The following is a 22,880-nucleotide window of genomic DNA, read 5'->3' on the forward strand; positions in this document are numbered from 1 at the left end:
ATATCTCCCCAGCACCGAGGTCTCTGCAGGGCCAGCAGAAGGAGAAGTCTCTGGTAGCAGAAAAAAGCAGGTGGGAAGGTGATTTAGAACCAGGAGCCTGCTTTGCTCCCCTCTCCTCTTCTCCAGCCAGCCTCTGGCTCTCCATCGTGGTGCTGCAGGTTATTGCCTGCAAGCTCTCAGCTCCTGGAATCAATACTGCCCAGCTGGGGACCGTAACCACGATGAAGTTTCTCCCTTCAGGTCGGGAGAAACTGCTGGAGCTGTCTGCAGGAACAAACACTGTGCCTCTTGCACCCTCCCAAACGCTGCCTCTCCCGCCGGGGGAAGCTCCTGGGAGGGGTGAAGCAGTGGCCGTGGTCGGAGAGGAGAGCGTCGAGGGGTGGGAGAGAGCAAATGAGTTATTAGGCGCAGGGCGAATGTTTCCAAGCAAGCTAATGTGTGCTAATGCATGAGTGCTTCCCAGGAGGTGTGCAGCCAGGCACAGGCAGCGGGCAGCTGATGTTCAGAGAGCACTTGGGATTTAATTTGCATTCTGATTATCTTCGCCCTGCTGGCCCGAGCCCTGGCGAGTAAATCCTCCCCCTAATCCCCCTCCGGAGAGGTGTAAAGAGCAGCGAGGTGGTGTCAATTGCAAGTACTTAATGGCATTGATATTGGCTGGGGCTGCAGCAGCAAGGCTTGGCCCATTGATCTCCAGAAGGGCTAGCAACAGGGCAAGACGTGGCAGAGACAGACCTGAAGCACCTTGGCTGAAATTTAGGGCCAAGAAGACAGCTTGTGAGAGCTGCCACGGCTTTGGGCACTGCTGGAAAGTTTCTTCTTCAGAGATATCCCTCCCTGTATTCCTGGCTGACCCAACTGCTCTTGGCAGCGTGGCTTCCACAGGCAGGGCAAAGCCAAGTTCCTGCCTTTAAGCTCAGCATTTTGTGTGTAAAAAGCACAAATTAAAGTCGTGCTTAACGTTGGTTTCGTGTTTTCTTTGTTTTTTCCCAGCTTGAAGACTTGAACTTCCCCGAAATTAAACGTAAGAAGCAAGGGGAAAGGAAGGAGGAAGACAAGAAGGAATTCAAGGAGCTCTTCGAGCTGGACACTGACTCTGATGAGGAGAGCACTGGGATTGCTGTGAAAGGTAGGGCTGCAGGGCTGGGCACGCCTCTCCTCGCCAGGTTTTGCTGCCCTGAGGGAGATGCATCTTCACTTCAAAAGGTGGACTGACGTGGAGAGGGAGCACAGCACGGTGGGGGCTTTTCAGAGTGACAGAAGGCAGCTGGGAGGCTTTCCTCCTCCTCTCCCTCTCCCACGTTGTCACTCCAGCTCATTTTAAACCCTTGGCTTCTGCCTTAGTCCTTTCTTTTCCACGCCTGACCCAAAGCCTCAGAGAACGTAGGAGCATTTGTTGCCTATTTTGCACGCTGGTCGGACATGCAGAAATCCAACTTTTGTTCCCCTCGTGCAAAAGAGGAGCAAAAATGTTTTTCTACCTGGCAGCGGGCTTGATTTTCACCATATACACTGCAAACAGCAGCTAGCCCAGGGGCTGGTTACCAGAACGAGAACCTTTGATGGAAAAACAGTTTCCCTCTCTCTGCATGCACTTGGGATGAATTTATTTTCTAGCAGGTGACATTGGAAGTGTTCTTGGTGAGCCAAGAAAGTCCGGAGCCTCTGGAGAAAATGGTGCCACTCGCTGGCTCCGACCACGAGGGGGCCATAGTAAATTGTGGAACCTGCCTAAAAAGTTCCCCACATGGCTCAAGGAAAGCTTGGCACGGCACCAATGCCCCCCTCACAGCTTCCTGTGCTGCAGGAGGAGGAAATGGTCGGAAAACTCGCGTTGAGGTAGAAGTTGGTGGGGTTTTGTAGGTGTCCCAGCAAGGAACGGGCAAGATAGTGAGGGATCGGCGTGGCAGCAGGGCGGTTTGCTGAGATAGAGCCCTGGGATCTGGAGAGGTTGGGAAAAGAGCCCGTATTTGGGGAGAAGCACACGATGAGCTCTTGTTCCTGCTCCTCGTGGGGTGCCGGGGTGTTCCCCGCGGGGGCAGTGCTCGGGGTCGATGGGAGAGGGAGGGGAGCTCTGGAGCACCCCAAACATCCCCTCGATGTGCTCCTGCCTCCCACAACAAAACCCTTTGACTTCTGCCCTGGGAATTTAGGGGGAGAGGCAGCAGGATCCCAGCTCGGCGGCGGGGCGCAGGAAGGCTGCAGCTCACTAAATCCCCTCGTAGCCACTTCTTGCCTGCGTCCCAACCTTCGGGAACATCCCAGCACCGCTCCCTGCCCACCCCTGCTTCCTCCCCGTGCTCGGGGTGATGGATGAGCGCGTTCCCCTCGCCGGAGCTGCTCAGGTGCCCATCAATAAGCCTCCAGCAGCGCTGCCAGCCGGCTCCCGGGGGGCTCCCTGCACGAGCCACAGCTTCGGCTGCCCCGGGGGGCCGGGGGGCTGACGGATCGGTGGCGGCGCGGCGCTGGCAGGGAGCTTATTGATGGCTCCGCACCCGGCTCAGCGAGCAGCACGGGTCAGCTGGGGCAAAAAAAAGCCTGGTAGAGCGGGCTGAGATGTGAGCAAGCAGCTGCCTGGGCAGGTCGGGAGGCAGGGCAGGCAAACCGGGCTTAGCTCGAGGTGCTGCTCCCCTGGGGATGCGTTTCGGCGTCTCCTGGCGCTGATTTGCGTGGTGAAATCCCCGTGCAGAGGAAGGGGAGAGCCTCTGAAGCGCTGGGCATCCTTCTCCGGGCTCCAGTGTGAGGCCAAAAGGCTCGTGGGGAGATGTGGCAGGAGAAAGCGAGTGGTGAGCTTCCCCTTCAGCACGTGCCGGGGTGGTGACGCCCTGTGCTGCCCGTGATTTTCTGTTTACGCTGTAAAAACTCTTGCAGGGAAATCCAAAGCCAAAGCAGCGTCGGATGACGACAGCTCCGAAGCCAGCAGCAAGGACTACGGTGAGGACGAGGACGACGAAGAGGGAGAGTACGAGGTGGAGGAGGACGAGGAAGATTTGGAAGACGACGGCGACTCCGACGGTGAGTAGTGCTCCTAGGAAAAGGGGAAGGGACGTTCCTGACAGCGCTGGGAGCCTGAGGCTCCTTTTGCATCCTACAAAGGAGCTTCCTCCCCTGTCCCTGTGAGCTGCAGGGAGGCAGGAGGGATCCCTGCACGCACACGGGGAGCCCTGCCAGCTCCGAGCGGAGAGCGAAGGGGTTAAGGGCTGCGCAGCCACCAGTCCCTTTCATCTCCTGGCAGGGGCCTCCTGCAGAGAGGCTCAAACAGACTCGGCAAGTACAGCCCAGCCCGGCAGGGCACAGAAACCTCGCTTCAAGGCTCTCCGCAGGCGAGGTGTGGAGGCTGAGCTCCTCCTCGGGGCTAACGCTGTGCCACCAGGGAGGCCGGAGGCTTTGGTGCAGCTGTGCCAGCCCCTCCTGGCCCTCGCACGGAGCTGCAGCCACCTCGTGAGCCCGTCTGCACCCCGGCTGGGCTCGCTCCTGCCTCTGCCAAGTCACTGCCACACGAGCAGACGGGAGCTGGGCCTGCCAGGGCTCCTCTGCCTGCTCTGCTGTTCCTTTGCTGTTTTTTTTTTTCTCCTTTTTTGTCTTTTTTTTTGCCATTGCTTAGGCCTGGGATTTATAGGACCAAGCCTCTGCGCCCCTGCCTGCCTTTGGGCGTGATGCGCGGCTGCGGGGAACAGCCACAAAAAGCTCCCGGGGTGGTTTTTTTTTAACCAGGTTGGGGAGCAGAAGGGGGAAAGAGGCCAAGTGAGAGCAAAACCCGCCTGATTCAGCGTGGCAGATGGCTGTGGCTTGGCACGCACAGCCCAGCCACCTCGCCTGGAATAGACGGGGGCTCGGTGCGTGTTCTGGCAGCGCTGGCAAGGAGGACGAGGCAGCCTTGCTCCTCCCTGCCCACCTCTGTACGCAGGCACACGTAGGGAAAATCACCTTCTCTTGGGGGCTGGGAGACCTGGTGCTTTAGTGGGGTTTTCAGCGTGAGCATCCAGCCCGGTGTGGGCAGCCAGAGGTGGCTTTGTGTCCTTTTTGGAGCAGGGGACGCACGGAAAGAAGCTCCGAGGGGCTGGTGCTGAGCCTGCACGCTGCTGGCAGGGGCTCAGCAGGATGGTCCGAGGGGCCAGGGGAGCTCCAGCCCCACTTCTGGGAGGCTGCACCAGGAAGGGGAACGTGTGGAGTCGTGCACAGCCCCTGGAAAGCAGCAGCTCTGCGTCGTGTTTATTAAAACACCTCTCCAAAAGGAGGTTGCTCGGGGCTCAGCTCATGCCTGGGAGCCTTGTGGCTGTCACAGCTCCTTTCTGGCAGCTCCTCACCCCCCCAAGAGGGGTCTCCGTGAGGGGAAGGCTGCTCAGAGGGCTGGGGGCACTGCCTGCCTCGTCCCCTCCCTCGTGCCTGGGGGCACCGTTACCTCTCCCCCCTCCCCGGAGCCTGCGCTGCGCCCTGCGGCGCTCACCTACCGCTCTCGGGGAGCTGCAGCGCTGCCAATAAATTAACGAGTCTCTGGGCTTAATTAGCGACGAGTTGCCTCCACCTGCCCCCCAGTAAAGCAGGATTTACACCTCTTTCTCTCTCTCTCCCCACCCGCAGAGGACGACAGCACCGAGGCCCCGCGGAAGCAGAGGAGCTGCCCCCGGGGGCTGTCGCGGGCTGACCTGGAGCAGCTGGCGCAAGGCGGTGAGGACGTTGTGGAGGACCTGGCGTTCTCCGACGAGGACTGAGCACCTCCGGGCCCCTACAGCCCCGCCGGACCTCCCCCAGCCTCCAGCACCTCCAGTTGGGCTCCAGGAGGTGGTAAGGAGGGGTGGAACCCATCCCCAGGTGCCACCGAGGACTGTTACGGTGACACGGCGCAGCAGCCGCTTGGACTTCCCCAGCTTTTTCTACAGACTCTATATATTTTTGGTAACGTTTTTTTTTTTGGGGGGCACTTCAAAGCCAGTAAAACTGCTCGGCGTAGGTAATAAAAAGCCCTCATTAAAATCTGGTTTAAATAACGTAGGCTCCCATTTCAGCTTCTGCTGGCCAGGGGAAGGAGCAGCCCCTTTGTCTGAGGGGCCTCCTGCCTGTCCTGCCCCCCCGTTTTGCTTTCTCCCCAAACTCTCTCTTTAGCCAGGGGTCCTCAAGGAGTGCGCAGAGCGTTCGGAGCTTTGTGTCCTCGCTGCAGAGGGAAAGCTTTTATCGGGGACAGCCGAGGCAGCTCAGCCAGATGCCCAGGCTGTAAGGATGCTGAGTGTGTGGGAGCCTGAAATAACCAGCCCTGGGGTGTGGGAGAAGGGAGGGGGTGCAAGCAGGGTGGAGTAAGAGGAGGCCGAGGTAATAACGTAGGAAATACGCTTTTCACATCAGAAAAATTGTAGGATTTGCCCAGGATTTGTTGGCTAGACCCCAGATCCACGTGCTTGGTGAGCCAAGGGGCACTCAGGGTGCTCCTGTGCGCTGTGACAGTCCTGTTGTCACCCGTGGTGGCACCAGGAACGTGCCCGGCTGCCGGCTGTAAGCCCTGCAACCAGCAGTGTGACAGGGGCAGCCTGCCTCCCTCCCTCCCTCCCTAAAAACCAGGTTTAAGTATTCTCGGAGTGATCTGACAAAAAAAAAAAGAATCACCCCTGAACATTAACTGTGCCTTTCAAGAGTGTTTTTTTTCTTAATGCAGATTTCTTGGAAAGGAAGAGAGAGGGGCAGGGCTGAATGTTATCTTTATTCCTCTCTGTCCCCGTTCGGTGTCAGCACCCGGGTGGCCAAGCTGCCTGCACGGGCTTGTTCATCACTGCCTGCTGCTCTGCCTACGTGTGCCCCTCCAGGCACACCGCAAGAAGACGAGCTGTTTTCTTTAAAACATTTAAAAAGAGGTATTTTTAAGGGCTATTTTCATGGAGCAGAACTAACCGCAGCTCAGAAACGTTCCCTTACTGCAGCCAAAAGGGACCAGTCAGGCCACGTGTCGTGCAGCCTGGCTGCTGTGCTCCCTCTCGCCCCATCCCTGAGTGACACCCACACCAAGCTGTAATTCTGCTCTTCCTGCCCTGCACCCCGTGCTGCTCCTCTCCTGCTTCCAAACATCCTTGCTGTGCAGGTAACGGGCAAATCACTGCTGTAGGAGGGCTGTGGGGGAACTGGCTCTGTTTCCTTCAGAGTTCATGATGTTTTTTTGGAGCTTTGGGGGTAGAAAGGGTGCTGTGGTTTCTTTCTTCCCCCGGCTGTAGTTAAAATAATTATTAGTCCTGTCCCTAAACACGCGCCCAGATACCCTTTGGCCCCTAAGGAGGAGGGAGTATCCTCAGAAATCAATAATTTATTATTATTTATTTATTATTTAGAGAGCCCTGAGGGGGCTGAGCACCTGCTGCTTTAGCAGGGGTCGGGATTGCTCCAGACTGAGGGGCCAGGCTGGTAACGCAGCCGCTGTCCCCAGGCGGTGACAGCTGGGATGTGGCTGCGGGGACGAGGCTTGCAGGGCCCCAGCTGCAAGAAAAAGGTTGAACTTACCTTCTCTTCCAAAAGAAAGAGGTTGTTTCTGCCTCCTTTCCCTTAACTTTGCCAGGCAAGGAGGTTTTTTTTTGCCATTTAACACCGGGTTCCCACCACCAGCAGTGATGCACACGATGAAAGAGGCTTCGTGGGTAAAGGACCCATCCACGAGGGGCTCAGGAAGCCAGGTACCATTTGTAAATTAAGTGTTTTTCTTTTTTATTTAAACTGATTGCTGGAAAGCATTTTTATCGTGATGTGATGGATAATGACAATTTTTTTTTTATTATTATTTTACAATATAAAGAAGCTAATGTACCACCAAGCTATTTTTGTAAGAAAAAACGGCAGCACGTGCAACGTTTAAACAAAAAAAAAAAAAAAAAAAAGAGGGGAGAGAGAGAGAGAGAGAAAAGTACCACATGTGATTGTTGCTCACAACTGTACAAGTCACAGGAGGTCACCCCCAGGAGTTTCCGTCTCGTTCACAGTAGTAAAAACTCTGCCCCTTGTTTTTTTTTTTTAGCCTGACCCCCCCCAGCATCCCTCCCCCTCCTCTGGGAATGCACAGGTATCCGTCTCATGGTCCACAGCAGGCCAGAATGTGCAACTACATCCACCTCTGTAACAAGGCTTTAAAAGGAACAAAAAACCAACCCTACAAACGAACAAAAATAATAATAACCCAAACGTAGAAATGAGTCCGTAGGACACATGACAAGAGGGAGAGGGCCACGCTGGAGTGAGGCCTGTGACCCTTCATCCCAAATCAGCACACACACTCCTTTTTTTTTCTTCTTTAAAACAAAACAAGGGGAAAAAAAAAACAAAAAAGCAGCTCTGCGGGGCTGGAGCAGAGTCCTCCTGGGTGTGTGCTGCAAGGAAAAGGCGCCGGGGAGAGGGCAGCCCCCAGCCGAGGGGCCGCGCGCCGCCTGTGCCGTACCATCCACACTGAAGTAAACATGGACCGGAACTTGCCTTTTAGTTTTAAGTTTTTCTATTTTTTTTTTTCTTATTTTTTTTTTATTTTTTTGTCTGTCTTTGGTATTGTTTTAAAAGTCGCTAGAGATGCATAGACACCTGAATGAGGAACTGAGGACAGTTTCCGGGAGGAGGAGCTGCTTGGGAAGGCGCTCGCTTGCCATTTTCCGTGGGTTTCCTTTTCCCTCAGGGGTGCTGAGTACCGGTGGGAGGAGCAGTGCCCGGTCCCTGGCCCTGCTCCGAGTCACTGCCAGAAGTTGCTGCCAGCCGTGTGGCTCTGAAGGCAAAGAGGAGCTTTATTCCTCCCCGCTCCCAGCTCTCCATCAGCCTGGGGAGCGCGAAGGGGCGTGGAAGGGAAGGGCACCGCCGCCGTCCTCCACCATCATCTTCCTCTTCACTCGTCTTGCCTCGAAAAACATCTTTGGATAGTTTTCTTTCCTTCCCTTTATACAGTTTTTAAAACTTCCGTGAGTTTTTTTTTAAACAAAAAAGCAAATGCATCCAAAAAAAAACAAAAAAACAAAACCAAACCTTAAAACCCTCCCTTCCTCGCTCCCGTGTCTGGCGCCGAGGGAGGCTCTCCTGCTCTCGCGCCGCCTTCCCTTGGGTTTCCCCCAGCCGAAGCTCAGTTCCAGCAGCAGCCCCGAGCCGGCCGGCGGTTAGGAGGGAGGTTTCGTGGTGTCGTTGAGCCCGGCGAGGATGGCGGGGTTGCCGTTCTCCTGCTTTGGTGAGATGCGGCTGGCCGAGGGCAGCCCGCTGCTGAAGGGCGAAGCCACGCTGCCCGTGGAGGACGGCCGCAGGTCGGCGGGGGGCAGGTCCCGCTCCGGGGGCCTCAAACCAGGGGGCTGCAGAGGGAAAGCCATGGGGAAGCCGGCCATGTACAGCACTCGGCCCACTCTCTTGGCCACCTAGGGAAAAAAAACAGAAAGTGAACGCAGGGGTTAAAGGGCTGAGCCTGTGCGCAACCCGGCTCGGCAAAACCCCAGGGGCTGCGCGGTCCTGCAGTGCCCCAGGGGCTGAAATCTGAAGGGTCCCAAATCCGAGGAAGTGTCACCATTTAAATGAAGAGCTGCTGTTCCTGCTGCACCAAAACTCCCTTGGTGCATTGCTGGAGAAGATCCAGGAAGATTTCTTCCCCCTCTCCCTTTTCCTACAGGGCTCTGTTGTGCCAGCACGCTCCCTCTGGTGCCGGGCGCTTTGGGGCACGGCTCACAAAGAGCACGGCCCCAAAGCGCAGCTGGAGCTGGAGCCCTGCTCACACCTCGCAGGCTAAAGCTGTGCTGGGATGGGCAGTGCAAGAATCCCTCCTGCAACGTGTCCTGCATGTGTCCCATGCTGATGGCCTCGCTGCGTTCCAGGCTGAAAGCAAGCCCGAAACCCCAACGCTGACCCAAATCCAGCCCCTGAAATGCTCAGGACTCAGAAAGGGGCTGTGGAAACCTGGACCCTGCGCTAGGTAAGGCTGCACAGCCCCGTGTGACCGTGCTCTGCATGGCCCCAGGTGAAACGTGGCTCTGGGAAGCATCCGTCCCCATGCGCCCTGCTGCACCAGGCTTTGGGGTCACCCCCTGGGCAGCTGCCTCCAGTACGGGGTGCAGCCAGCTGGCAACACCTGCCTCATCCCATCCCATTCGCAGGCACCACCGGTTCACCAGAACGCTTCTGCCAGCCCCAAAGTGCTAGAAAGCTGCAGGCCAGCACCCGCTGCCCGCTTTTGAAGAGCAGGAATTGCTCTAATGGGAAGAGGGGAAAAAAAAAAAAGCAATCTGGCTACAGGGTGGCTTCTGTTAGCGGCGCAGGAAGCTGTAAGCCTGCAGCCTCTCCCCGCTGCAGCTCCGGAGAAAGCTCTCCTGCAGCAGCTCTTGCCTCCCAGCGAGGGCCAAAGGCCTCACAACTTTCCAGCACCTACACAGCTGGTTCACATTTAGGCTTAAACAAAAACACCGGCTGGTGCTCCAACCAGACAACCGGGGCATTATGCAGTGAGCAGCATCAGGGCTCTGCTCCCCCACTTACCTCCCCCCCCCTCCAGCCCCTGCCTTATTAGAGAACTTTAAACACTATTGATTAAATCGAAGCAGGGTTTTTCGAGCTTCAGCCCCTATCTCATATTCCTCCCCCTACCACATCCACTCTCGGTATGTCTGCGAGCTATTTGGCATTCCCTGTTTTTTAAGAAACATACGAGTTTTATTTCCTCCTGAATTGACCCACGGGGAACAATTGCCCACAGAACCTTTTTATTAGCCCCCTCGTAAACAGTGAGGGCTGTAGGGAAAGCAGTAAAGGCTCCCTCATTGTTTTAACATAACCTAACAAACGCACGGCTCCTGGATCAGGGCAGGGATGCTCCCGTGTGCAGCCCGGTGGCACCGCGCAGCCCCGCCTGGTCCTGACGTGTGGCAGGGGCCGGGTGCTGGTTTTTGGATGGGTTTGGGGAAAACAAAACGCAGCTGGAGCAGAGCTGCTCGGCCAGCTTCGTGTCCAAGAGGAGCTGGAGGCAGCTGTAACGGGTCGCTGTGACCGCGAGCAAACCTCCCCGGGCAGCTGGGAGCCAAGGCAGGAGAAAAAAAGGAAAAAAAAAAAAAAAAAAAAAAGGTGTTTTGGGGAGGATTGGCATTGCTTTAAAGAAATAGTGCTACGGGAGCAAACCGATCTGTTGAGGAGGAAATAAACAGGCAGCAGGTTTGTGCTAGCACGGCCGAGGAGGGGCAGAGCTTGGTGTTACTGGGGAGGGAAAGTGCCCAGCAGCCGATGCTGAGCGGGGCCTCGAGCTCCCCAAAACGGAGCTGCCCAGAGCCCTTTGGACACAAGGGAAAGGAGCAGCAGGAGGCCCTGCAGCCGGTCTAGAACAAAAACACATCTCCTGAAATGGCATCACCCGCTCGAGGCCCCACAGACTATTTCAGGTGGAGCTGATTTGGCATCCTCTGCCTCCCCTGCCTGGCTGCAGCTGCTCTCCCTCGCCACAAGCACCTCGCCGGGGTCGATTTAGGCTCCCCTCTGCATCCCCGTCCCGAGCTATTTGCGTGCTGTCTGCCCTGGAAGAGCTGCCTGACTGATGGATGAGCACATGCACCATTTCTGGAGCCCAGCACGCGCGCTCCTGAAACCCAAATTAAAGAACTAAACGATTATCACTTGGAAAATTACAGCCACTAAACCAGGGGGACAACGGAGCTGCTCCAGCTGGGGCCAGCCTGACCGTGTGCCCCTTGGTACCGCCCGGCAGTGGGACTGCTCCTACCTGAGAGCGGATCTTCAGCGCGGGGCCGAGCTTCAGCCCCATGTTGTTCAGCAAGTGCTCTTCTGTCAGGAGGGGCAGGGTCTCACCATCGATCGCTTGCTCGCGGAATACCTGCGGGAAAACAGGGCCAGGCTCAGGGCTGAGATCCCTCACCACGGGCAGCGTTTACATCCTGAATCCAGAAGCCAACACAAACCCAAAAAAAAGGACAGACGACACCATACGAATCTAAATTGTTGACAAATCCTACATCACACACCGTTTTTTTCTGGCTATTTGGAAAAAGCTGAGCTGGCAGCCCAACAGTATTGCAGTGAGGTCTGTGCAGGAGTTTTCCACCCAGTACGTGCTGCAAAGGTTAAGGGCTGGCTACGTGAGCTTACGGCCCTGGTCCTTGTAGGCACAGCAGGGCTGTGCTTGCACCAGGCTCCCCCGAGGGCTTGCTCCGGATGCCCGAGCTCCGTAGCGCGAGCAGAAGCTGCCAGCAGTCGGGGGATGTCAGCTCTGGGCCTGTTTTGTTGTGCTTTTAGTATTTTTTTTAGCCCAACCACAGCGCCGCTCCGCAGCGTTTCACAGCCCGGCTCGCGCTGGAGCCTTGCCCAAACGAGCCGCCCGATGCTGCCGCCTCGCCGCGGGGGGGTTTCGCACAGCAGTGCCCTCACTGAGCAGCACAGCGAGGGGAGATTTTATTTTCCTCTAGAGGCTTCTTTCTCAGCAGCCCCTAGCCCAGAGCCATCCCTTCGGAGCGGCAGCTGAGCTGCTGTGAGCCTTTTTTTTTTTTATATTTTATTGCCGGACTCCACCAGCAAAGCCGCCCATGACTGCAGCGTTTTGCTGCTCCTTGACCTCACGAAACTTAATATACCCATTTCTTCTCCTCCCTGCGAAGCCAGCGTGGCCGGGAGCCAGCAGCCTCCCTTCGCTCGCCGCTAAAACCCGGCACAAAAAGCCTCCAAGCGAGAACAGCGTCGCCCTCGGGTGTCCCGCAGGTCCCGATCCGCGGCGGGGACGAAGCCGAAGGTTGTCGGGGGCCGGGAGCAGCAGCGACTTGGGGTTTTTCTGCTGAAACCTTCTTGTTTGCCTGAGCTCTACACGCACTGCATACCACCACGCTCTCGCTGGCTTTTCCTGGCAGCAGCAGCCTGCGGGCCGCTGCCAGACCTCCCCGGCAGCTGCGGCTTTGGAGACGGGAACAGGCGGCTCTGCGGCGCGCAGCCCCGGAGCTGGCTCTCCCCCCATCGCCGGCGTTTTCACATAGTAAAAAACCTGCTAAGCGCCTAACCACGGCGCGGAACAACCCACCCCCTCACACCACGCACCCCCAGCAAAATGCACCGGAGCAGGGGGCCCCCGCCAGGAGGCTGTTGAGAGCTGCTCCCGGCAGCGTGAAGCGTTTTGCTTTGTCTCGCCGAGCCATTGATTTCTCCCCGCTGGCGCACCGGGGGCTGGCACGCGAGGTGGAGCTGGATGGATGGATGAGCCTCCGGCGAGGTGGCTGCGGGAAGGATTTCTCCACGCTTCCCACCAGCTCCCGGGTGATTTCCCATCCTCTGTGCCCACCCTCGTGCCGTTTTGGGAACATGGGCAAGGCGTTGCCGTGCCGAGGGCGCTCTGTTGGCACGGGCAGCAGCAAGCCTGGGTTGGGAGCCTTTTGCGTGGGCTCGTGTCCCTCCCGGCAAATAATCAGCACACGGGGACGTGCTGACCCCATCCCTCACTGTCCTCACCAGCAGCAGCCCCCGAGCTCCCCTCCACGCACAGAGCTGCTGCATGTGGACCCTCCTGCAAGCAGCCAGCCAGCCAAAATCTTGAGCCACAGGGAGCCCAAACCCCCCTCGTTCCTCCTAGGGAACATTTTGTGTGCTCCACCTCTCTGAGGAGCATTCCCTTTCCTAAAGCCTGGATGCACACACAGGTGTCTGCTCCAAAGCAGCCCTGGTTTGCAGGTGGTGGTAACAAAGCACGCTGTGATGGGATTAACGTCAGGGTTTAGGGGGTGAGGAAAGAGATTTGGGAGTGGAGGAAAGAGATTTGGGAGTGAAAGCACAGTTATCCCATCACCAGGGAGTTAAGGGGAGCTGTGGGGCAATTCCAGGCTTCCATAAAGAAAAGAAAAGGCTGCGTCCCAGCTTCCCCATCCCCTCGGGGAGAGCTGCATGCACCTCTCCACAGGGCACACGCCAACATCAGCAGGACCTAAAGGGAACCTCGCGCAGAGCAGGAGCTGGGTGCTGAGCTTCCCCCTTCTCAAAACGACTCACGGGGGGCACAACTTCTGCCCAATGCACTGAAGAAGCAAGTTTTTTTTTTTTGGAGAAAGGGTTTTTTTTTTTTTTGGCAATCAGCTTCCAGCCAGCCGGGATGCCCAAGGAGAGCTTTGCCCTCCCTGGCTGCCAGTCGGGGAAGCTCCTCTTGGAGCAGCGTGTCCGGAAAGCCCAGCGCTGCTCCTTCCTCCCTCCTGAGATCCGTTCTCAGCCTCGGATGCGTCTCTGCTGAAAGGCAGGATTGTCCTCGGCGCTGGCCCTTTGCCTCTCTATCTGCTGCTTTCTCTCCCCCCCCTCCCAGCACACTGGACCCCCTTTACGAGGCCGTCCCAGACAGCTCAGGAATCTGCGCCCTCGCAGGCGGCGCGCTCTCAATGGGGCATTTATAATGGGCCCCGGCGGGCGCGGAAGCCAAAAACACGGGGTTGGGTTTTTGTACTGCACCTCGCGACCTCACACCGAGAGGCATCCTAGGATGAGCTTAAAAATCACCACCAGCAGCACTGCGACGCGTGAGCGCGGAGCTTACGGGGATGTTTGTGCCACCGGGCTCTGTCCCTGCTCTGCCCCACGGGCGCAGGAGGAGAGCTCGAAGCCCCCAGCCTTGCCCTGCTCCCTTCCACCCTTTTGCTTTTGGGGTCGGCACCAGCAGCAAGGATTTATTGTGCAATTCACAAGGCGAACGAGCTACAGGGAGCACAAGGCTCCGGGCTGTCCACCCGTGGGGATGGACGCCACGAGGAAAAAGAGGCAGGGCTGGGAGGCTGCTGGGGCTGGAGGATGCTTTACCTGAGTGTACTCGGTGCAGCCGGAGAGGTTGGACACGAAGCTGCACACGTCCTCCACTGTCCATTTGCTGATGTCTTCCAGCGCGGGGCTTTCCTCGCCATCCAGAAACAGACCTCCCATGGTGCCTGCAGCGTTCGGAGGCGAAGGGGGGGGGAAAAAAAAGGGGGGGAAGGAGGGGAGGAGAAAGAAACATAAATCATTAAAATCCCACACGGACAACAAGCAGCCTGCAATCTGAATATTTTTCTCCAGCCGCACATTCATCTTTAATGACCTGTCAATTAAAGCACTGGGCAGGGTCAATTCGTAGGCCTCTTCCTCCTGGAGGTCCCCAGCTTGGAAAGGGGAGGTGGGGGGGGGGATCGGGGGGGAAGGAAAAATCCCAGCTAATGCATTTCATGTGCTTAATGTTCTTCAGCTGCAGGGCAGGGATGGGGGGGAGGGCGGCGAAAAGAAGGAAGCAAAAATAAATAAAAATAAATAAAAAATAAATAAAATAAATAAATAAAAACAACCCCCGAGGGGTGTTCCTGCACACCCCGCAGAGCAGAATGCTGCCTGCCCCGGGGGCTGCTCTCCCCCAGCCCCCTGTGTGTCCCTCTGTCCGTCCGTCCCACCAAACCACACTTGGGTCCCAGCTGTGCCAGCACTGAAGAAACCCATTTCCAGAAAATGCCACTTTTTGGGGAAAAATAAAGCGTTGTTAACGTGAGGAACTCGCTGCTGTGCGGAAACATCGGGGTCATTGACGAGGACCTGGGCAGCCGTGGCCGTGCTGGGCAGGGGGAAAGTTTATGAGGGACGTAACACGGCCCTTGTAAAGGGCACGGAGCAACAAATTGCACCAAAACACGTCCCTTCAGGGCATGAAGCAATAAAATACCCCCAAAAATACTTCTCCCAGGGGTTTATCCTGACCAAACGATCCTTTCTGTAGGTTTTGTCCCCAAGGCTTTGGAGCAGCACCAGGAACACGGCCCCCAAAAAGTCCTGGTGGGGAGCGCACCCAGCAGAGCCACAAAACGGGGAGCCACAAACAGGGGCTGCCTGCCAAAACCACCACGGCCCAAGGTGGAAGGGAAAAGAGAGGAGAGGAGAGGGCTGCTCTTTCCCAGGGCAGGGCAATTCTCTTTCTGCTTTTTGGAAGGGCGGCTGCAGCTCGGAAGGGAGGAACTGGAGCCACACTCACGGGATCACTCTGTTCTGGGCACGGGCAGCGCTGGGGCGAGATGCTCGGAGTAAAACAGCCCCGCTGGGTGGGAATAAGGCAGGTTTTCCACGTCCCCACACACAAGGAAACACAACGTGGCCACAGGATTTCTCTCAGAGTTCACCTTCCCTTCCCGGTGATACCAGGAAGGTGGAAATATCTGTGGGAGGGGGAAGGCGAAGAGCCACGCTGCGGGCTCTGCCCTCCGGAACCTAAAACCCATCGGGAGGACGCCCTCTTCCCAGTGAAACCAGTGGGAAACCAGTGGGAAACCAGTCCCGTGGCTGCGGCAGATCCCACCCCAGGTGCTCAGCACCCCGAGCTGGGGCTCTGGAGCTTGCTGCTGGGGGGGTCCCATCCTGCTCCCCCCCCCCCCCCCAGGGACCTCTCCTTGCTCTGGCAGCTCGGGGAATGAGGACAAATCGGTGCCCAGCGGCGCGAGGGGACGCGGCTGCTGGTGCCATAATGACATGTCACCCGGCCCCGCCGCGCCGCCGGGGCAGCAGCAATTCCCTGCCAGGGCCCCCCCGCCTCGCCCCGTGATAAATGAGGGGCCGGGAGGCTGCTAATGGATTGCAGAGCAGCTCTCCAGATGGGGCCCGCCGCGGAGGCACCGGGGAGGATTCATCAGCCCCGGCTCGTGGGCAGGTGTCCACACGTACGAGCCCTCGCCGCCCCCCGGCCGCGATCCATTTCTAATTTTTCTCCCTCCTCCCGATGTCCAGCTGCCTTGGGAGAGAAGCCCAAGGTGGCTTCAGGTGCCAGTGGGGGACCGGTGCACAAAGCAGGCCCGCTGTGTGGGGGGGGCAGCCCCTTTTGGGGGTGTTCCTGCTGTTCCATCGGCACCGCTCCCCCTCCAAAGCCAGCCCTGCGCCCCCTCCCAGCGGCAGCCTCCCGTTAATTGCTCTCCAGCCTCCGGATCGATGCGAGGATTTTAGCCTCCTGCACGCTCCATCCTTCACCTCGCCGGAGGAGGAGGAGGAGGAGAAGGAGGAGGAGGAGGAGGAGGAGGAGGGGAGCAGGGCTGCTGAAACCTCGGCGAGATGAGGTCAGGCGGCAGCCGCCAGGTCCCCAGAAGGCGGCTGCGGGAATCGACCCGGCTCTGGCTGCCGTCAATATTCCTCCCGGCGGGGACGTCGAGCGGCTCCCTGCCTCCGCAGCAGGAGCTCCCTTGCTGCAGGCCCTGAGGAGCCGGCATTTCCAGCCAGCTCAGCCTCCCGGGCCCAGCACCACCTTCCCTGTCTCGTGCCACAACGCCGGGACCAGGCAGGCCAAAAGAGCAGAGCAGCCCTCCGAAGTATTCGGGGATTTATTTGGCACACAAGGGGGGGAGCTTGGTGCAGCTCTGCCTGGCTGCCTCCAAGAGCCTCTCCTCAAGGGCCAAAAACCCTTTTTTTTGGTTGTGTTTTGGTTGCTGCACATTACCCTGGCGCAGCCCAAGGCCCCTGGGATCAATGCAGCCCTCGGTATTTCAGCGGCTGAGCTCTCCTCCCGGCTCCCCCATCCGCACGGGATGTGCCCTGATCCCAAACCAGGAGCTTTTCCTGGCACGAGGGATCCTGAGCCCGGTGCTGTTCCCCTGCACGCAGCCACCACCGAAAGCAAAACCCGCCCTCAGGACCAGACCTGCGGCGGGCTCCACAAATCAGGAGCAAAATCAGAAGCGCTCATCTCTGCCAAGGCCTCCAGACAGGCCGGTGATATAAATTCGAAGTGATAATAATAAATGGGCTATTACAGGAACCCGGGCCTCGCTGGGGGAAGGCAGCGAGCCCGCGCACAGCCCGGCCTCCCCGCGGAGCCTCGCGCGGCCGATGCGCGCCGGAGCCGTGCGCGTTTCTTCCCTTAATGGCCGGGAGAGAAGGGCTCCTGCGAGGACGCCTCGGCAGCCCCCGGCAGCAGGAATATTTATCAGGCTGGCCACCTGCCTGTCATCGAAAAATCGCTTCCTCCTTCCTGGCTGGAAGGCAGCTCTAATGAGCGCCGGGCAGCCGCGCTCCCCGCCGCCGCGGCTCTCCGCACGGAGAGGAGGCAGGCTCGGCGCCCCGCGTGCCGTGCCACCCTCCCCGGTCTCCCTCCTCCGCCTGCTCCTGCCTCCTGCTAATTGCTCTGCTAATTATTATTAGGCGAAGCGGGGTTTGGTTTTCAGCTGGGGATGGCGGAGAGCTGGTCGCGGTTTCCCTGCCGGTCTGGCCCACCCGATGGGCAAGTTGCTGCAGGGAAAGGAACAATTTTGGCTCCAAACCAGCTGAGCGCAGCCCGACAGCCTGCCCTGACCTTCCGGCCTCCCTTCCAGGCACAAAACCTCTGACCCGTCCCTTTGTAGGGCAGATCCTTGCCGCCAGTCATCTGCCTCACCTCTCCCTGAAGCTGCCTGTATTTCACATCTCTCCTAACCATGGTTTATGGAGAAGGTCCCCGAAATTGCAAGGTCCCTTAACCCATCACATCGCCCTCGCCTTTTTTTTATGTGCTTGGGACCTGCTCTGTCCCTACTGGTGCTTGTAACCACCCTTGACCCGCTGTGGTGCAAATGGGGGTCTTTTAACCTCAATAAAAGGTACAGAAGGGCCACCACGAGCACGCTGCAGGACGGCAAGGGGACGAGCCCCGCGTTCAGCAAGCCCCACAGCCACTCGGTGCACCCACCTGCGTGGAAGTACGGGCTCATCGTGTAGGGGAACCCAAAGGGCAGCGGCTGGGGCGGCGGGATGGAGGCTGGCGGCAGGTATTTCACCTCGCTTTTGTTGATGCCCGGCCCGAGCAAGTGGCTGGGGGACTCGGCGCTGGACGAGCTGCAGGGCGCATTGGTGCCGGCGGCCCCTTCCCCCAGCTCCTTGGCCCCTTCGCAGCCCTTCCCCGCCTCCTTGCACTCCTTCAGCTCGGCGGCCGAGCCGCTGCTCTCCGCCTTCAGGCTCTCGGGCTTCTCGTCGCTCACGTCGGCGTCGCTCTCCGAGTCCTTCATCTCCTCGTCGTTACAGTCCGGGGCCCCGTCCCGCGCCCCGCGGGGCTCCGCCGCCTCCTTGGCCTCGCTCGGCCCCTGCGGCTCGGCGCGGTGCTGCGCCGCCTTCCTGCTGCCCCGCCGCGGCTGCTCCTTGGGCGGCGTGGAGCTGCTGGGGACGCCGGGGTTGAGGGAGAGCAGGGGCGCGTTGTTGTGCCGCAGCACCAGCATGGCGTTGCGCCGGGACAGCTCCTCCCGCAGCGGGTGGCCCTCGGGGATGTCGTGCACGTTGCGCAGGGCCGGGTGGTCCGGGGGCAAGCCGGGGTGGAGGCTCAGAGGGTCGCCGGCCAGCAGCCGCTGCCTGTGGAGGTTCTCCAGCTCCTTCTGGCGGATGATCTCAGCCGACATCTCCAACCTGCACGGGGAGAGGCAGAGGAGGTCACTGGAAGATCCCAAAAGGAACTTGTTGACCCGCAGCACGGCTGAAGCTGAGCTGGGGGCTCTCCAAGAGCGGTCCCCACGCGCTCAGATCCATTGGGATCGGCTGGATGTGTCTCTGCTGCTCGTGTACGGCTCCCCCAGCCCCACATCCCGCACCACCCTGCCTGCTAGGAGGGAAAAGAAGGGCAGGGCTCGCCCCCCGCGCTCCTCACCTCGCCAGGTTTTGCTTTCGGAGCATCTCTTGCTGCCGTGCAAACATCTCTGCTTGTGCCGGCTGCAGGAACCCGTAACCTGGGGACAGGGAGGGCAAAACGACGCGGGGTTATTCAGCCCAGCATTGACCCCCTGCTCGCTCAGGGGGAGCTCTCCGAAGGGCCGAGCAGGAGAGCTTCCACAACCCAACCCAACCCATTCCCAACCCCGTGCTGAAATACGGCGTCTCCTGCACTCACCTGGTGTCTGGCACAGGGCCGAAGGCACCCCGAGGAAAGGAGGTCTCAAGTGGGGCCCCAGGGCGATATGGGGCGCGTTCTGGGGCGAGAGCAGCGGCGGCGGGTGGGATATCTCCCTGCGGGGACCAGAAAAAGAAATCCAGGTTGAAAAGCTGGCTCAGGAAGAGCATCCCTTCTCGGCACCACCAGGGGCTGGGCCGAGATAAGAAAGATGCCCGTTTCCTGGATGTAAGACTTGCAAAGGAGGAGAAAATAATAAATACAGAAAAGCAGAACCAGACGGGGAAGAAATCAGCCCAAACTCCACCGGCCCTACCTGCCCTCACCCTCCTGCTCCTCATTTACTCTGAGCTGGGCTGCTCAGAGCATCCTTGGCTACCCAGAGCTGGGAGATGCAACACTGGGGATGCTGCCTTTGCCTTTCCCTTCAAGCTCGGGCTTCTGTCTCAGCTCCCTTACAACCAAAAAGCCCTTCTAGATCTGAGGAGCTGGGGCTGTGAAGATCTGAAGGGATCAGGGGGATCACAGGAATCACTGGGGCGAGGGGTGATTCCCCGTGCTGGAGAAAAAAGTGGGATGTGAGGCGGAGAAAGGGGAGCTGGGGAGGGGGACGTGAGCTCCAAGTGCCACGGGGTCAGTGGGAAGAAGCATTTGGGGAGCTGGGGAAGGTGGAAAGTGACTGGAAGAGGCAGGTTGGAGGGCGGGGAAGGGGACAATGCCCAGGAGCAAGGCAGGTAGAGCCTGCTTGCTTGTTGCAGAAAAAAAATAAGAAGAAAAAAAGAAAAGAATATGCAGGAAGGGAATAGGAGCCAAGGTCTCTTCCATTAGTCAAATCTGCCCTGGGAGCCTGCAAGCAAATCTCTGCTTTCCGGCTGCATGTCTCTTAATTCCTTTTGATGGCCACTTACAACATTATTACCTTCACCAGGGCATCCAGAGGCAAAGCCAAGTGCTGCGCCGTTTATTTTCATTTTACAACATCTCCCCGTAAAGGCTGCTGCGGGAGAGACCGGAGGGCGAGAGGAAGGGAGCGGGGAGGCACGGGAGACGCCGCGGCAAGGAGAGCTCCCCCTCTCCGTGGGGCTGGGAGGTGCCAAGGTGGGGCTGGGCTGCCCCCAGGGCTCGTGAGAAGCCAGCCAGGAAGGATTTGGGGTAAGAGGGGCTCCCTGCAGGCTTTCCAACAAGCACCGCAAGGAAATGCTCTGCCTTTTCCCTAAGTCTTCCCAGGATTGTTTCCGTGCAGCCATCTCTCCAAATCCCCACGAAATGCTGCAAGAGGCTGATGGGCAGCAGCGGGCGGGCTGCGAGCCCCCTCTGAATTCCTCCTCCTCCTCCTCCGGCTGTCTCCCCGTCTCTCCTTTCCTCCTCCTTCCTCCCCTAGCTCTCCTCTAAACTAATTGCACAGCTCGCTGTGTCTGGAGGAGAGCCACGGATCGATCCGTCGCTGCTGAAATGTTAATGCTAATCGTATAACCGCTCCGCCAGCACCTCGCACTCCGCTGGCAGCTCCAATTAATCTCAGGTAACGCAGCGCCTGACCTTCGGCTCCGAGCCGGGGCAGCAGCCAAGCGATGCTTATGTAATTACACCATGAAGTGTGTAATCACCTGCCCTAATCCCCGAGGCCTCACAATTAGCCGAGGCCTCGGTCGCTGGGCTGCCAAGTGCTTTGCCACCCCGGACAGCCTGCAGATGAATAACGGACAATTAAAGCGGCATGACGGGGGCGAGGAGGTGTCCGCTCGATCGTAATTAGCTGTAATCATGGGGAGACGAGGCTGGCAGACGTGCTGGTCGTTTTATAAGAAGCAATTTAGGAAATCAAGTCGCTTTTAACTGTTCCGAGGCCGGGCAAGCGGGGGATGCGTCCCCCCGATTTGGTGCCGGGAGCGGCCCCAGGCTCTACAGGGAGAGGCTAAAAAACGAGGAGAGGCTCCGGGTTTTAGCCAAGAGGAGACCCAGGAAGCTGGAGACCAGGGCTGGGCTTGGGAAAAAAGGATCTTTTTCCCTCTGGTGGCAGTGCTGCATTAACCAGAGGTTGTTCTTATGCCTTAACGCTGCGCTCGCCGTGATCCCGAAGGAATTTGGGGCTGCTCGTGGCCTCCGGCTCCCAGCAGAGCAGGGATCAGCTCAGGGCAGGGCCAGGCAGGCAAGCGATGGGGAGGGAAATTTAGGGGGAGGCATCGGCACCTGCCCCACGTGGGGCACCCCAAATACACATGGGACAAGCAGGAAATCCCCAGGGGATGAGGGACCCTGCTCCCTGCTGGCACACTGATGCTCTCCAACCACGGTACCACGAGGACGAGCACTGCCTGCCTCCCACCCAGCTTAGTTAGGGCCAGCAGATGGGGATGATGCTTCTGCTCCCCCAAATCTGGCCCTTGGCACGGGGGCAGGAGCTGGGGAGCCCAATTCCTTCCTCCACGGGGCCGGCGACTGCTTCCCAGCACGCCTGGAGACAGCCAAGCTCTGAGCAAAAGGCAACCCCTGAGAAAAAAGCCCCCCGAGACCCGAGCCGAGGCTGCCGTGCGCTCTCAGGCAGAGCGCAATGCAAATCCTCGCATCCTTTCCCACGCGGGCACCAGCCCCCTTCGCTTCCTTCCTCCTCCTCTTCCTCCTCCCAGAGCAAGGGCTGAGTTACAGCCCCGGCCCCCCGAGGAGGTGAATGATGAGCCTGGTCCCTGCCCCAGGAGAGCAGTTCCGTGGTGCTGCCCAGTCCTTCCCCAGACCCTTTTTTTTCCCCTACTATGCCAGCTGGAGGCTCGGGAGCAGGGTATTAGGGGATTTGCGCTGCATGCTGCTAAATTTGATATGTCCTTTAACAGGAGACAAATGGTTGGCGAGGCTTAAAAAGTATTGACTTTTCTTTAACAATAAGCACTAATGGCCTTCAAATAATCGATATTTAAAGTCATTACGGGGTTGCACATTATACTGGTAAAGCCAAGCCTCTCGCCTTAACCCCCTCGCAGCCTCCCGAGCTCCCCCCAGCAGGCTCCGAGCAGAGGCAGCGGCTGGAGACGTGAGGGGGTCAGGGAATGCAGATTGGAAGCGGCAAGGCATGGAAATAAATTTAGAACGGATGGAAGAAGGAGGAGGAAAAAAAAAGAAAAAAAAAGGATGCATGAGAACCCTGCTTGCTTCTGCTTTGCATTTGATAGGGAGAGACACTTCAAACCTGAGGTAATAGGCAGGCACAGCTCCTGGCTCGCCATCCACAGCCGCTGCCAGTGCCAGGAAGGGGAACTAAATGAAATGAAAAGGCTGCTCAAAAAAAATGGTGCTCGGGTTTTGCAGGCAGAAAGGGACACGTACCTCTGCTGTCCTGGGCGTGGAGGGGCTGGCTGGGGGGAATTGGTGGCTCAAAACGCAAAGCGGTGCCAAAGCCAAATTCCCTAGGGCAGGGCGAGCTCCGGGGTCTTTCTGCGCTGCCCCTCGCCCAGGTGAGGAGGTGCAGAAGTGGGAGGAAGGTGGATGAAGGCTTTGGAGAAGAGAGGGGGATGCGGGGCAGGGCAAGGTGAGGGTAGGAGGGCAGCAAGGAGCACAGGGGGGGAAAGGGAAAGGCTCCAGCATCTCCCAACACCCAGAGAAGCGGGGTCTGCCCAGCTCCAGGTTCAGAGCGCAGCCCAGGAGCAGGTCCTGCACCACGCACCCGGAGCCAAGCACCCTGGCTAAGAAGCTGCCAGGCCAAACAAGGCAGCAAAGCCAGCCCAGTGCCAAAAAAAATCAGGAGGTAGCAGGATCCCAGCAGCCCAGCCTGTGCAGGGCGCAGCCACCTGCCGTTCCTGCAGGAGCAGCTTGGAGATGGGAAGTTCTCCAGGCTGGAGCAGTAACAGCGACACCTTCGAGCTGTACCCTTTCCTCTTCCAAGTCTTTTTATAACTCCGAGCTAACTCGACAGCCCTTTCAAACAAACCACCGGGGCTTGGCGCTCCGTAAGCCGAGGCTGAGCCGATCTCGGGAAGGATTTAGGAAACCGAAACCAAATGGGTTCTCAAGCAGCAGCCCGGCTCCAGGTCTGGCCACGGGCACTGCGAGAGGCACAGCTTTTACAAACTGCCCCCGACAGCTGGGGAAGCTGGAGAGGTGA

At 58.4% G+C, this 22,880-nt stretch overlaps 2 protein-coding genes across 2 annotated transcripts in view; one reads left to right on the forward strand and one right to left on the reverse strand.

Moving 5' to 3' along the window:
- The window catches only part of NOC2L (NOC2 like nucleolar associated transcriptional repressor), a 33,899-nt gene extending 28,911 nt beyond the window's left edge, over window positions 1-4,988 (forward strand). Inside the window, exons 17-19 of the mRNA XM_084300363.1 lie at window positions 994-1,129; window positions 2,872-3,015; window positions 4,582-4,988. Of these exons, the coding sequence (XP_084156489.1) occupies window positions 994-1,129; window positions 2,872-3,015; window positions 4,582-4,712 (411 nt within the window). The 3' untranslated portion in view covers window positions 4,713-4,988. The remainder of the gene's footprint in view (window positions 1-993; window positions 1,130-2,871; window positions 3,016-4,581) is intronic.
- A 2,997-nt stretch (window positions 4,989-7,985) lies between these two features.
- SAMD11 (sterile alpha motif domain containing 11) overlaps window positions 7,986-22,880 on the reverse strand; it is a gene marked incomplete at its 5' end in the record, with an annotated part of 102,037 nt that continues 87,142 nt past the window's right edge. The window contains 6 exons of the mRNA XM_084300443.1: window positions 7,986-8,351; window positions 10,691-10,801; window positions 13,744-13,868; window positions 17,603-18,309; window positions 18,548-18,626; window positions 18,788-18,903. Coding sequence (XP_084156569.1) covers window positions 8,103-8,351; window positions 10,691-10,801; window positions 13,744-13,868; window positions 17,603-18,309; window positions 18,548-18,626; window positions 18,788-18,903 — 1,387 coding nt within the window. The 3' untranslated portion in view covers window positions 7,986-8,102. The remainder of the gene's footprint in view (window positions 8,352-10,690; window positions 10,802-13,743; window positions 13,869-17,602; window positions 18,310-18,547; window positions 18,627-18,787; window positions 18,904-22,880) is intronic.

Source organism: Netta rufina (assembly GCF_964035555.1).
Source record: "Netta rufina genome assembly, chromosome: 22".
Classification (NCBI taxonomy): domain Eukaryota; kingdom Metazoa; phylum Chordata; class Aves; order Anseriformes; family Anatidae; genus Netta; species Netta rufina.